At 41.1% G+C, this 15,199-nt stretch overlaps 1 protein-coding gene across 2 annotated transcripts in view; it reads right to left on the bottom strand.

Moving 5' to 3' along the window:
* Positions 1 to 15,199, bottom strand: part of VPS41 (VPS41 subunit of HOPS complex) — a 225,180-nt gene that overhangs the window by 34,191 nt on the left and 175,790 nt on the right. The window contains exons 25-29 of one of the 2 annotated variants that reach the window (XM_061414520.1): positions 13,931 to 14,067; positions 6,997 to 7,096; positions 6,565 to 6,609; positions 4,189 to 4,268; positions 2,831 to 3,594 (exon numbers count right to left, since the gene is read on the bottom strand). In XM_061414520.1, coding sequence (XP_061270504.1) covers positions 3,514 to 3,594; positions 4,189 to 4,268; positions 6,565 to 6,609; positions 6,997 to 7,096; positions 13,931 to 14,067 — 443 coding nt within the window. In that variant the 3' untranslated portion in view covers positions 2,831 to 3,513. Of the gene's footprint in view, positions 1 to 2,830; positions 3,595 to 4,188; positions 4,269 to 6,564; positions 6,610 to 6,996; positions 7,097 to 13,930; positions 14,068 to 15,199 lie in introns of those variants that run through there. The other variant, XM_061414519.1, reaches the window with a different exon arrangement.

Genomic DNA, 15,199 nt, shown 5'->3' with positions numbered 1-15,199 from the left:
CTGGCATCTCGATCCTTTGTATTTCTGTGTTGTCTGTTGCGATCTCTCCATTTTCATTTCTAATTTTATTGATTTGAGTTTTCTCTCTTTGTTTCCTGATGAGTCTGGCTAATGGTTTGTCAATTTTCTCAAAGAACCAGCTTTTGGCTTTGCTGATTTTTGCTATGGTCTCTTTTGTTTCTTTTGCATTTATTCACTTTCTGTTTTCTTTTAGAGGGAGTGAGTCTTGCAAACTGAACGCCCACTCATCTCACCCTCCTGCCACCTACCCACCCTCTTGGGTATGGTGTGGAAACAGAGAAAGACTACCTCAGTGGGTAAGTTGAATGAGTTTTCCAGAGTCACAAGGTAGACAGATGTGTTGGGGGCTGGGAGAGCTGTGGTGGTCTGGACCAAGGAGGACCAGCTGGCTTTCGAGGACCAAGGACCACAGACCAGCTGGCTCTGCACACATCACAAGAGATGCTGGCAACAGATGCAGGTGATAGAAGGCTATGGGAATGATGGCATCTCCACCAATGCCAGTGTGGACAGAGGTCAGCCAAGGCCCAGATGAGGCATTAGATGCTTTAGAGAAATGACGTGACCATGTTTTTATTTCAGCACCACTGTTCTGGGTGAATGTACAGAATGGCCTGGGGACTGGCTCCCTCTGGGGTTCCTGCTTCTGGAGGTTGAGTGTTTCTTTCTCTCTCCTGCATTACCTTCACTACTAACATCACACTGCTTCTCATCACCCCTAAACCTGCATTGCAGGAGATGGGCATTTCTTTCTAGATTTTATAAAAGGACACTCAGCTCCATGTCCAGGAGTGTTTGTGAAGTCAAAGTTACTGTTTCGTATCAAAATTAGTCTTGATTAAAATTTATTGAGCCCAAGTCCTGATAATCAGGCTCAAGTGGTGTGATATTTAGCACACAGAAATGTCTCTTTGCACAAACAGGTACATACATAACATTCCTTATTTAGTGCTACTGAGAGTGAACTTGAAAAGACACTGAGAAATGTGTATACTTTTACTTATAGAAAGTTTACTTGAAAAGAACGATCTGCACTGCTCTGTGCAGCTCATCCCTTTACGGAGGTGGAGTGGGTGTGAGGGCCCTGGCAGCCAGTTCTGGGGGGCCAGGTGAGGCATTCCTGGAAGGTCTGCCTCCTGTCTGTTTCTTCACCTTCTCGGTGGTTCTGGAAGCTATTCCATACTTCATGATAAATCTGTTTCTGCTCCTATAGCAGATTTTGTTTTCTATACATTGACTAAAACAGGTCAAATACTTTTTTTTTTTTTAAAGATCAAATAGGTACTGGTGAAGATCATGGGGCTCTGAAGGGTGACGGCATGGGTTTGACTTCCAGCTCTACCCCCTGCCTGCTCCTTGACCTTAAGACAAATTGTTTAAACTTTATGTGCCCAGCTTCCCCGTTTGTAAACTGATGATAATGATAAATGCCTATCTCATATGGTTCATATGAATGATAATACACGCAAAGTGCTTGTATCAGTTGCTGACATGATATGGATGCTCGATGTTTGTTTTCATATATTAAATATATGTATTATAGCAATAGAACCACCAAATTAAAAGCTATTGAGACTGTTTCAGAAATTCTCAAAGACAGACATATTTAAACTAGTATAAACATGATTGCTGAATTTTTTGTTTTCATAATATTAAATACAGATCATTTAGCACTAGAACAACCAATTACATTTTTGTTAAGAACGCCTCCAAAATTTTCAAAGATGGACATAATTAAACTAGTATAAAGTCTTTTTGGCTAAAAACAAAAGAAAAATAAAACTGTTACCACAAAATAACTTTGAACTTAGTGGTTTCACACTAAGGAAACCTTTTAAGGAAAGGACATGAAATTTGAAGTCAGCAACTATATTCTTCTCAAATATAAGTGGAGTAGCTTTGCTTTTCAGCTATGTTTCAAATTGGGATCACTTGTAAGGTTTTTTTTTGTGAAGGAAGAGTTTCTCTGGTTAAAAGTAAAACCTAGCACTGTAGCAGAAATATCCCTAGTCTTGGAATACGGAAATACTGAGAGGGTTGACAGTAACCTCTAACACTTTCTAGTTCTAAATATTTACGACTAACCAGTGAAGTCTGTTGTCTTCTACTTAATATTCTTTTTAATTCCAGTGCAAAAAGATGTACTGTGCATTTCCTCTGAACTTGGCCATGTGATTTCTTAAAGCAGAGCCCAGCTCTGAAGTGAGAGAGTCACCTTTGTGATAACATCTCTGCACTTTGATTTCTCTGCTGGTAAACCTGGGGATATAATATCTTCTTCTTGGGGTCAGGAGGTAGTCTGGGGAGTCCTATAAGAATGAAATGAGATGCTGCTCACGGGAACGACTGTACCAAGTTCAGTATTTGGTATGTGCTTGGTAGGCATTAGCATCCCATCCTCTCCCCAAAAAGGCAGACACAGAAAGCTGCATGTATTCCCTTTTTTGGGACAAAGAGAGCAGGGACAGTGAATATGTGTTTTTCACTGGTTAGAGGATGGCAATGTAGCCCAAGGAAACGAAACCAGTAACTATGAGACATGGGCACAAGTTTGAATTCTCTCCCTTTGTTTTATGCTATGTTCTACAAGGGCAAAGGAGGCTACAGGAAACACTGTCATGCCCATCCTCCAGTAACAGCCGCCTTTCTCCTGAGCATGTCTCTCTGATTCCACAGCATCACTCCTATCCTCCCTGCTAGCGACACCCACCCCCACTCCCTCACACTCTAGGTGCTGAAACTCTCTTCCATTCCTTATGGGGGTGCCAGAGTGCTTGATTAAAGTTGTACAACCCAGTAAAAGTGAGTCTTTCACAGTGGGAAGAGCTGACATTTATTCAATCAGCAAACGCTGAGTGCCTGCCAGGGCAGACACTGCTGGTCCTTAGGACACAGAGAACATGTCATCAGTCAACATGAAACTGCATGGCATCAGGCTGCTCTTGTTATTCCCAGACATCACATAGTCAATGACAATACGCACAATGTTTCATTCAATGCCAATTAGGAAGGTAAGCACAGTTGATGACATACTGAAAAAAAAAAAAAAAAAAGCCAAACCCAGAATCTGAGACTGGCTGCTGGCAGAGGATATGAAAACAAGGTCCAAGGTGCTGCCTGACAGCCTCAGTGGTACGGCACTTAGCCATCTGGGACAACTCTCAGCAGTCCATGTTATGGCTGGACAGTTTTACTGAAGTGTCACTTCCAACTCCAAGACTTCAGTTTCTCTTCCTAAATAATGGGTCAAACAAATAAACGATAAAATACTGACCGTGAACGCACATCTTTCAAGGTATGGCTGGGGAAAGCCCTAACTTCTTTATCAACTGCAAAGAGAAACATCTAGTAGAAGAAGATGCAGAAGCACTTCTTAAGCATAATCTAAACATGTACGAATCTCGTAACAGCACTGGTGTCAACAAAAGCTTCTGTTGCTGCAAAAGCAGTCCTCAAAGAGTGGCGAGGAAGAGGCTGACAAACAGAACCAAGCTATTTTTTCATCTCCAAAATGGCACTTCCTGGTCCCCGGTGCTTCGCACTGCAGATGTTACAGAACTGCGCAGGAGAGGTCTAAAAAACGCAAGTAAAAATGCAGAATTTTAAAAAGATCATCTCCTTCTACTATCATATCCAGATGGGATGCACTGGTGGAGGATGGGGAGGAGGCCATGCGATGTAGCTCCTTTCCCCAGAGGGTAGAGCTGGTTCACACGGGATTCTGTATAGACCAGCTGTTGTTCTGGGACTCAAAGGACACCCCACAGAAAGACGAGCCTAATGTTACCGAGGGGCACCCCGGGGAACCTGCCTTGACACTGAAAAAACAGTAGTGTTGTGATACAGAAATCAGGGTGAGAAAGTCAGACACAGTAAAATATGGTTCTCCCTGTAGTTCACATCTCTGGAGCCCAACAGTCATCGATTTTATCTGAACAAATTTACATACATGAGTATGCTTTTATAATGTTTAGTATTGTGTACTAAGCAGTTTTACGTTTGAGAAACAGGCTCATCACTTTTTCTCATGTGACAAACGGTGAGACACAGATGAAGGTTATAACTTTGAAACAGAGGATGTCATAAGAGGATGGTTATCATTTTGAGCACACCCCTCTGACTGCACCAACTGCTTTCAAGTTGGTGGTGGCCAAGCCACCCACTCACCATGCTGGGCACGGGCAGGCACTCCTTGTGGAACATATGCCGGCAGTGGAAGACCACCATGCTGAAGGGCTTTGCTGCGTCTAGGGGGAGAGGGCAGGGAAGAGAGAAGAGCTCAGGGCAACAGCAGTTTCATTTTCCAGCCAGAAGCTGCCCTGGGAGGATTGCTAATTTACAATCGCATCCCAGCCAGGCGGCGTGGCTGAACACAGGGCAGGCATGAGTCCTGTTGCTCTGGGGTCCCCGGTTAGCTGCCTGGCTTCCCAATCAGTTACTGCAGCTACACACTGGGGATGATTTCATGGCAAGGCAACAGCATTTGTTGTTTAAAAAAAAAAAAAATCAGCATGTGTATGTGACTGTACAAGGTTCTCCCTCCCCCAGCCCTGTGTACACAATCGTGACACACCACATACTGAAGTGGATTCTGTGGTTTGTACGGATGCTTTCTGCCTGAAAGTGTCTGCGTTTGCCGAGACCCTTCACTGACTTCAGGGCAGAGCTGGGCTAACATCCTTGGTGTGACCTTGCCCTGTGCTGTAAGTCCGCTTGGGCACTGCACCTCATCTGCTCCTGCTCCGTGTAGCCAGCTGAGTTCCAGTAAGATTTAACCTTTAACAGATTAAATTAGAAATCTGACTATACTGTGCAGGTGCACGTGGCTTCCTTCCGTTAAAACATGGACTAAAACACTACAAAAGCTCTCTGCTTTTCCTACACCCACTACAGTTTTTTTTTCTAATTTTTATTATAGTGGATTTACAGTGTTGTATTAATTTCTGCTCTACAGCAAACAAGATCATACTGTGTAGCACAGGGAACTACAGTCACTATCCCAGGGTAATCCACAATGGAAAAGAACATGAAAAAGAATGGGTATGTGTATGCATGCGTGCCAAGTCGCTTCAGTGGTGTCTGACTCTGTGCAACACTATGGACTGTAGCCCGCCAGGCTCCTCTGTCCATGGGATTCTCCAGGCAAGAATACTGGAGTGGACTGCCATGCCCTGGTCCAGGGCATTTTCCCAACCCCGGGATTGAACCCACGTCTCATTATGTTTCGTTCATCAGCAAGTGGATTCTTTACCACTAGCCCCACCTGGGAAGCCCTGGATCTGTGTATAACCCACTGCAATTTTTAACATAAGCACTTAAAATCCAAACCTCTCCAGAAGACCCCAAGTGGAATGACTTCCCGTGCTCCTGCCCTATTAAATAATCCCTCAAAGCAAAGTAAATGCTACACAAACTAGGTCTTGTAGTGCTTCTCCATGTTGAATTTACACATATGAAGCATTTTCTTAGCATGTCAAAAATTGCTTTAATTTCTACTTCAAAATATGGAAACCTCTCTTTTCACATCCTGTGTGTTATTTGCTCAGTCATGTCCAACTCTTTGGAACTCCATATTTTGTAGCCCGTCAACCTTCTCTGTCCATGGAATCCTCCAGGCAAGAATACTGGAGTGGGTTGCCATTTCCTTCTCCATGGGATCTTCCTGACCCAGGAATCAAACTTGGGTTTCTTGCACTGCAGGCGGATTGCAGATTCCTTACTATCTGAGCCACCAGGGAAGCCCAACACATCCTAAATGAGTCGTATGTAAAATGCTTTAAAAAAAAAAAAATTTATTTGGCTGTGCCAGGTCTTAGCTGTGGCATATCAGGGTTTGAACCTGGGCCCCCTGCATTGGGAGCACAGTCTTAGCCACTGGACCGCCAGTGAAGTCCCTAAAATGCTTTGATTGTAGTTGGTGATAGATATATATATCTACATACAAATAAACAAACGTGCACATCTTTTAAGGAACCACAGTTTCCAATTAAAAGGTGAGTATCCATTTCCGTTGAAATACATATGAGATAACTCGGGTGCCTAAAGCCACACAGCAATGAAAAGTTTAAGAAAAGTGAAAGCTACCTGTAATTTTTTTCCCCAAGTATACATATGGTTCTTCTACCTTGGAATCTAAACAAGTAGATGGTAAGTTTTCATTTTGTTTTGTTTTATATTAAGGCAGTGGTTCTTAAAGACTGGCCCCTGAATCAGTAGCATCCACATCACATGGGAACTTGTTAGAAATACAGATTTTTGGGTCCCACCCTGAACTATTGAATCACCCCCTACAGGGGGTGGGACCAGCAATCTCAGTTTTAACAAGCCTACCCACAGGTGCAGACTCACTCTAAAACTTGGGAACCTTACCCCTAAGGAATTGGCAACACCAGCATGCAACTGAGTAGGGATATGGCTGAAATTCTTCTCTAGGCTGAATTACCCCAAAAGTTTTATAAAATGTAATTTGCTAACTTCAAAACTTTAACTCTGCTCATCATTAACACATAACTGGGTTTTTTTTCCTCCACCCAACCATCTTACCTGATGGAAGAATAGGGGAAAGGCAGGACTCACAGATGTTCTCCTCTGCAAGGAAACGCACACAGTAAGTCCCCTACATACGAACCTTCAAGTTTCGAACTTTCAGAGATGCAAACATGCCCCTGGATGCCAGCTGTTGTACCGCACTACTGTGCTTTTCAAGGTAATTTACTGTAAGATTTAAAATGTCTACTTTTGGGTTTGGTGGTTATGTATGATTTGTGTGAAAAAGCATTATAAACCTATTATAGTACAGTACTACATAGCCGATTATGTTAGTTGATACCTCAGCTAACTTTGTTGGATTTACGAATGTGCTCTTGGAACATATGTAGGGGACTTACTCTACACTTGGGATTATACAGTGTTTCTCTTTGTCCTGTCTGAAAGCGAGGCATGTAGTTCCAATATGATTCTTTCCATTTTACTCACCATCAACCAGAATGCCTTTCATTTGAGTTCGGTGCATCTTCTTGAGTAAGGACAGTGAGTCGGCTACGAGAATCTTCTTACAGCCTTCACGAAGCAGAATCTAATGCACACAACATAAAAGAAAAACCACCTTAAAAAGATTCAAATATGGGGAAGAATCCTCTTACTGTTCTCATGTGGGGTCAGGGACAGATGGTTCCTTTCCCTTGTAAACCAGTTCCTCTGGCCACACTGTGAGCTTCCATTTTGGGTTTGGAGGGTAGGTATTGTGTTGGAAATTGGGAGAAGCTGTGTGAGGTATGCTTAAGCCAGATGTTGTTTTTCACTAGAACTTGCTGCTTTTCAAAGAGGAAAACATTCAAGGCCTTCTGGGAGGCTCTGGTGCAGCATCCATGTCGTCTTCTTCTGGCCCAATGGGTCAGAGCACACATGGTTCCGTGGGGCTCCATGCAAATTCACACGATGGAGACATCGCCGCCTCCCTGCTGCCCAGCTCTGGGTCACGACACAGCCGCATCCTGCCCTTCTTCACATCAAAGTCACTCTCGATTCTGAAACCTCTGTGGCTGTTCTCCTTTCACACAGTTTCAATTCGTGCCATCAGGGAAGGAAACTGGAAGCGGCCAACTGTGGTCCTCCATCCCGGATCGGCTGTGATAACACGTCTTCCTCTCAATCCCAAGGAGCACCGGTGCTGGGTGCATGCAGCCCGAGGGCTTCCCCCTCATTATATGAGGGCAAAGAGCCATGGAAACAGAAGTGATGCCCAAAGTTCTGCACCCACCATTTCGAGAGTTGATGAACAGGAAACTACATGACTTTACTGTTTCTACATTGAGAAACTGCCTATGAAGTTTTATTCTTCAAAATGCTGCTGGAAATTGAATTTTTCAGATTCATTTAAGAAAACAAACTTTAACAGATGTCATGAAAACATACAGAAAGAAGAGAAAAATATAGTAGAAAAGATCTAAAAAATACTGATGTTGGTAAACTTTTTAAAAAATAACTTATTACCAAACATATCTAGCTGCTCTAATACTAAAATAAAAGCTTAACACAAATAGTGTCAATCAAAAGTAAAATGTTTCAAAGTCAGTTGCAGTTTCTATAATTGTTACAAGCATACTTTGTTCTACTGTAAGATTAATTAAGAATGTATTTATGAAGTAGCTGTTGAAAACTAACAACAAACTTTAGATTCTCCCTATTTTTCCTTATTTCTCTGCAGTTAATCATCATTGATAACGATCCCAACCAAAAGCAAAGCACCAGGCTCACCTTTTATACAGGAGAATGAAGAGTGTACATCAGCAAAGTTATTATGGTTCATTAGAAAGAGCTGCCATGGGAAAAAAACGTCATACAAGGCTGCCAAGTTTCTGAAATTTCTATTTTAAAAGACTCTTTGAATGTTGGACTTTTTGCTGACACTGTCTTGTTTGTACTGTAGTGCTTATCGTCAGCACGGCACATGAGATAGTCACCTGGCTTCATAAACCCCTGATATGAGACCCGAGCTAGGCTGGGAAACCATTTTACCCACTGTCTAACCCACCATTTAAATCACAACGCAATGGCATTTAAATTCTATTTGAAAAAAGCTTTGCCTTTTGTCAGGTTTATTATCAAAGATGAACTGCAGAGAAATAAGACAGAAAGACTCAAGTTCTCAGGTTGGAGTTGAAAAAATGATATAAAGTATCCATGTAACTAAGTGATTAGAGAAGCTATAGTTGGTTGTCATAAGCACCTATGTGATGAGGCCAAACAGAAATAATTTTAAAGGAAAAAATAGATTTTATATAACTTTTATTTTCAAGAATATTAAAAACTATCTCTTAGAAGAAATTACGAGCTTATATACGGTGAGTTGAAACCCATGTGAGACCAAGAAAAGGTAAGAAAGCAGCCACTGTTTCCTCTTCATTTGTCTCTGGATTTCAAAGTAGAGACCTATGAGGAAATGATAAAGGCAAAGGGGACTGTGTACATGTGTGCTCAGTGGTGTTTGACTCGGTGACCCTGTGGTCTGTAGCCCATCAGTCCATGGAATTTTCCAGGCAAGAATACTGGAGTGGGTTGCCATTTCCTCCTCCAAGGGATCTTCCTGACCCAGGATCAAACCTGTGTCTCCTGTATTGGCAGGTGGATTCTTAACCAACCTGGGAGGCCTCTACAGGAGATTACAGAAAAAGTAAATATGGGGAAAGAACTTGGATAAACAGATGTCTGGAGTCATTTATTTATTTAACTGTGTGTGTACATGTGTGAAATTTAAATGGAAGTGTTAAAGCTTTTTGCTTCTCCTAGGAATATTCCTTCAGCTCAAGAGCTGCTCGAGCAAAGGGCTGCATTCTGCTCACTTCCTGGTCCGTGAGATAATATGTGGAGGCTCTGTGAGTACCTATCCAGGTGGGATCTAACACAGTAGGCACTCAAAATATTTAAATCAATATGTCTATAAGCAATCAAACATACAGCATTAAAAAACATATACTGATCGCTTCTTGGCATTTTGGCTAAGATCAAGTGTAAAAAAGTTATATGGAAAAAAATCTAAGCTACTTTATTACAGACTCCAAAATAAGTATTATGGATGATTTCCACAGAAATGTTACATCAATGCTATGCAGCTGCATTTGCTATAGAAAGACATGTTTATGAAAGGACCCTCTTGAAAATTTGATAGAAATTCTTTAGAGCCCTTCTAATCTCTAGGCTCTTAAATGTCAATGCAGAATCCAGTACAATGCTGAGTGTTTAAGAAACACCAGGGTGGTATAAGGATCTGCTCCCTGTTCTTCTCCCACAGATCTGGGGTGGTATCAGAAACTAATTTTCTTTAAAAAATTCAGAATATTCTGGTGTACAGCCAGGCTTAACAAGTATTGATTTAACCTAATGGGAAAATTGACATCCAGAAAGTTTACAGACCCCTCCCAAAGGTCAACAGACTTAATGGCAAAGCTGGGACTACAGTCTGGGTCTGCAAACATCATGCGCACAGCTCTTTAAAGACAATAGGCTACCGGTTCATCTTCTAGGCCAATCCTATATATTCCTGCTGCAACCTGCCCGTATAATGACTGCATCTCCAGGGACCAATGGGACAACCAGTGAGGACTACAGAAGATTTAGTCAGAAGGTCTGGGTCCAAATCCAGTTCATCACCTTCCCAGACTGGTAAGTCAAAACTTTCTGAAATGCAAGTCGTCTTATAAATAAAATAGAGATGAGAGTTCCTTAAGGACCATTGTAAAGATAAATGACTGTCAAGTGTTTAAAAGCAAAGGTGCTAGGACGCTTAAGAATTCTAAATAAGCTCTAAAAAAAAAAAAGAAGGGCAAGAGAAGTGGATATTAATGCTAAATATTGGGTTGGCCAAAAAAGTTGTTGAGATTTTTCCATAACATCTTACAGAAGAACTGAACAAACTTTTTGGCCAACCCACTAAATACAAGAAATAAAATTTTTTACAAATATAAAACACAGTATAAAAATTTGGAAATTGCGGTTTCTTGTAAAAATGGAAATATCATTATATATTGTTTTGTAAGTAACTAATATCAAAACAAATGCTATTTGTCCTTGAAATCAGACCTAGAAACATTTTAAGTTTACGAAGTATGATAAGGGCTACTTTTATCTTACTTCAGGAAGCTTTGAAATTCTATTGAACTGACATGCTAACAATATAACAAAGTATACAAACGTGTAAAAAAAAAGTTAAACATCGATAATGTGGTTAATTATTTCTTTAACATTAATGATGTCATAGACAGTTGAAGCTTATCTGTCAGCTTCTAATTCCATTTAGATGGAATTAGACATGATACTGAGAAAAGTTGTTGCATCTTAGAAAACATGAAATTTTAAAACCAAAAGTGATGTTCAGTTTTTTCCCCCCAACTTTCTAACTTTTCTCTTTCCAAACAGCAATTCACTTGAGGAGTCCTCCCCTAAAGCACTTTCAGTACCAAGTAAGTTGTAAAATTCTGTCCACTGAATTATAAATCTGAGCCTTAGATTACCAATGCAAATCAGCAAAAAAGGTGCTGAGAAGCCCTGTGATAACCTGTGTCTAACACTTGACCACAGTTTCCTACATTTTACTGAATGGTTCTTAATGTCTCCCAAGGTCACCCAACTCCCTGCCCCCAGGCATAACAGGGTCCAGATTCTTGCTGATTCACGGACCTGCAAAATTTCCCCTAAATTTTTTGGACGTCATTGTCCGAGTTGAAATCTTTTAGCCTGTTAAAACATGTAAAAATCAACCATAGTGTTATGAAACAACAACAAAAAAGACTAGACAGAATTTTAAAAGTATGTGAAACCTTTCTAGAAAATTCAGACTGCTCTATAAATAGATTCAAATTTTTTTTATAGTGATCCCCAGTAGGTTGTCAGGGAAAGAAAATAAAAAGTCATTAATGAAAAGAAGTAGCCTTTTTCATTGGAGAAGGAAATGGCAACCCACTCCAGTGTTCTTGCCTGGAGAACTCCAGGGATGGGGGAGCCTGGTGGGCTGCAGTCTACAGGGTCGCACAGAGTCGGACACGACCAAAGTGACTTAGCAGCCTTTTTCATAGAAAATAATTCTAAACTCTTCATATATAAGCAGGAAGTACCTCCTGGAACTCTGAACAACCTGTCCCAGTAGAGCATTTTCTCTCTGCATCCTCCAAGGAGATGTCTGAGGTCCAGAGAAGACTACAGATGCAGCCGTTTCCACAGACCCTGCCCCTTTCTCCGTGAGTCCCTCCCATTCTGTCCCAGAAGCCCCTCCCCATGGTTGGGTATTACAGGCTACCTTGGACCCCTGGGCAAAGTAACTCCCAGCCTCTTTAATACACCAGGGGCTGCACACTTACACATCTTAAGGAAAAGCTCTCACTTAAAAATGAAAAGGATAAAATATTGACTTACCAGCTGATTAGTGGCTAATTTTTTAGACGGAATTCACTTTGCACCTAATAATTTTTATTCCTGGCTGATTCAGAACTATGCAAATATATTCATAAAACATTAATGAGCAGTGAGACCTAGCAGTGCCCCTGAGCTTGGTTCTCTGGAAAGAGCCTAGGAAGAGGGATCTATTACGTGTTTTTGGAGGTACTGTAGAGGCTGAGAAAAAAGTAATGCATAATTTTCAACTGAGAGGCTAGGCTTCATGCAGGAGAGCTGGAGGACAAAAGGGGCAATTATTTGGTCACCTTTCTTGGGGCAGAGGTGTAGAGACACTTAAATGACTTCTTGACAAGCTGGAATTGGCAACTTCCAGGCAGACCCGGGGTGTTGAGAGCCGAGGAGCTACAGATCATTGTCAAGCTCACTCACATCCAGGGCTTTACAGGGTCTAACACTGGAACTGCTCTCCCTAACGCCAAATTCATGCTTCAGGATGAAGTGACTCATTTCCGGTCTGGACGGTTCTTCTGCATCCCTTGAGAGCTGCACAAAGCACAAACCCCTCCTTGTCACCTCTCCTCACCTAGTAACCCCTTCCTACATTTCCCTTTCCTTCCTGGCCTTTCTCCTTCCTCCAGCAACCTTTCTCTGGGTCACCCACAAACCTCCAAATTCCACTGGAAACAAATGCTTATTTCTCTGGAAGGTTTCTGCAGAAGAGATTGTTTTCCTACTTGCCTAAACCAAGTACTCGTTTCTCTCCCATGATGCCAACTTCCCACAAGCCTTCTAAGCCAAGGATTTTAGTTTTGTCACATCCGCCCTCAGGAAAACCTCTTCTCCTTAAAGCTGAGTTATCCAGTAAGGCCAGTCAGCTTAATTGGATGTTAACTCCTAGTTTGAGGAGAAAGTTGGACCCTGGCTCACAGCTCAGGGCCCACCAGACAACTCCTACCCTCACAGTTTCTTGACTAATTCCACTCCCATGACCTCTCCCATCACTGTACTTTCTGAACGCGGTCACAAAGACTCCTTTGGAAATGTTTAACAATATCTTCCTCCCTGGCCACAGGCTCCTGGCCCTCCAGCCCTGTCAGTCCTTGGCATTTCTTATTTTTCTTTTGATACCACTAATCTTCCTCATTTTCTTCTGCTTTTCACCCAGTCTCTGACCTGAACTCCAAGTTCAGCGGGTGCTGCGCAAATCCTCATCATGCGCTCCCCCTTTCCTACCCTGGAGACCACTTCTCTCCCCACAACCCTGTCTTTTGGCTCCACCTGCAAAATCTCTGTCTCCAGGAAAGCAATTTCATCCCCATTTAACCAAAAACTCATTTCCAAACGAGCTAGAGAAAGAACAGTCTGAATTTTTCAAGAAATGTGCTTTAAATAGTTTCAAGTTCTCTGGACGCTACTAGCATTCCGAAATACAGTCACTGCTAGAGGCTATTTTAAGGAAAAGATCAGGATGCTCTGTGATTGGCATGTTAATTATTTATATAAAGATAATGAGTTCTACGGCTCTTATCACAAATTCTGAATTATTGAGGGTACTAAACTTGTAATACTCTAGAAAAACAGACAAAAGGTAAAACAAAATTCTGTATTTTAAAATCTTTCAGGCAATACGATACTGAGTGGCTTCAAGGAAAACAAAAAGTTGGTTTTTTTTTTTTCATTTCTCCAAATGGACACATGCTCATTCTACTTCAAAATGGTTCAGGTGGTCTGATCTAAAAGCCACTGTAACACTCCCCCACACGCTCCAAGGCCATGCTAAGTTTACTCTATAAATGTGAGAATGCCTGCTCACAAGGAGAGAAAATCGGGGGATGGATAAAAAATATGTATGCTTCCTTAAAGGGTGCTATTTGTAGCTTCTTTATTTGAAAAATATTCCAAATATCTGGGCCTAAGTACAATGTGACTATCAAATTGAATGGATGTCCACAATAAACCCTAGAAATGTAGTCAGTCAATTTACTCAGCAATGTCCACTTATTCAAGAAAGGATACTTACTTGTAAATTGTAGTCTTGTAGAATTTTAACTAAGGAGTCTCTCAAATTAGGAATCTCCATTCCTTCCTTAATACGGTGAATTAGTAGAATCGGGTCAACATGAGTGCCAATGTTGTTTAACAAGCCGGTGATAAATGCTATGGATACCACAGAAAACAACATATAAGCAATGGAATGGATGTAATTTTAGGCAAAAAGTTATTTCCTTTTAGTAAGTGTCAAAACCATCTGAACTTCTAACTCTTCCCAAGAACTAATTTTCTTTACTTTTCTCAAAGAAGCAGCTAAATGAGAAGAGATTTAAAAAGAAAATGAATTGGAGAACAAATGATTACTTCAGAACACAGTTTGTGATGTCAAAGAGAAGTGACTAATATTTATTGAGAATATACTATGGTGCAGTTATCATATACTTTTCTCCAATATTCTGCAAGGTGGCAATGTTTTTTGTTCCCATTTTATGGAAAAGGAAAAAACAGGATGGTTAATGAATTCGTCCAGGATCATACAACTAGCAATTTTTGAACCCCAAATCAAAGCCAGGGTAGGCCCAGGTTCTAAGCGTACTTCATTACCACTCTACCTCCTGTAGGATCCTTGAACTGCTACTCTATTATGCTAAACTAGATTCTCGAAGTACCTTAATCTGTAATGAACCTGAATAACACCCTCTTGTATCTCAGAAAAAAAAAAACTGTAACAGTGGTATCTAGAACTTGAAAATCTTGAAATAGATAAGCCTTCTGACCAAAAAATAAAAAGGGGGAAGGGAGAGATTTTAAACCATGACTGCTAGTTTCTGAATCATATCTATATCTTTAAAATAGGACTTTCATTTGTTTCCTTCCAAAATGGGAGACCCAAGCAGATGGTCAAGGAGAGGCAGCAAATAGACACTCCTAGTGCTGCACTGATAAAACAAGGCAGGAGAGAGAGGCTCGATGCTACGTAGCAAACCTCCAAATATAGTCCATGTCCAGTAATGGTTATGGGTTTCCATAAAGAGAACTGATAAGGGCTAGACTATACACTTTCAAAATAAATGCCCACTGTGTACAAACAAAACCAGAATCTTTTATTTCATTTGGGTGCAGTAGGTAAACTATGCTTCATGGGAGCAGAGTTGATATCATGTCAATCACTTGTTCTTTATCAAGTTCAGCTAGCTAACATGAATTATTAAGGCTCCAGACTTCCCTGTATAGGGAGAGTTTGGGAAATCTTTACTATATACATGACCTATTTTTATTATAGATACTTCACCATATT

Source organism: Bos javanicus, chromosome 4 (genome assembly GCF_032452875.1).
Source record: "Bos javanicus breed banteng chromosome 4, ARS-OSU_banteng_1.0, whole genome shotgun sequence".
NCBI lineage: Eukaryota > Metazoa > Chordata > Mammalia > Artiodactyla > Bovidae > Bos > Bos javanicus.
The sequence above is the reverse complement of the archived record's forward strand: the minus strand, read 5'-3'. Positions and strand labels throughout refer to the sequence as shown.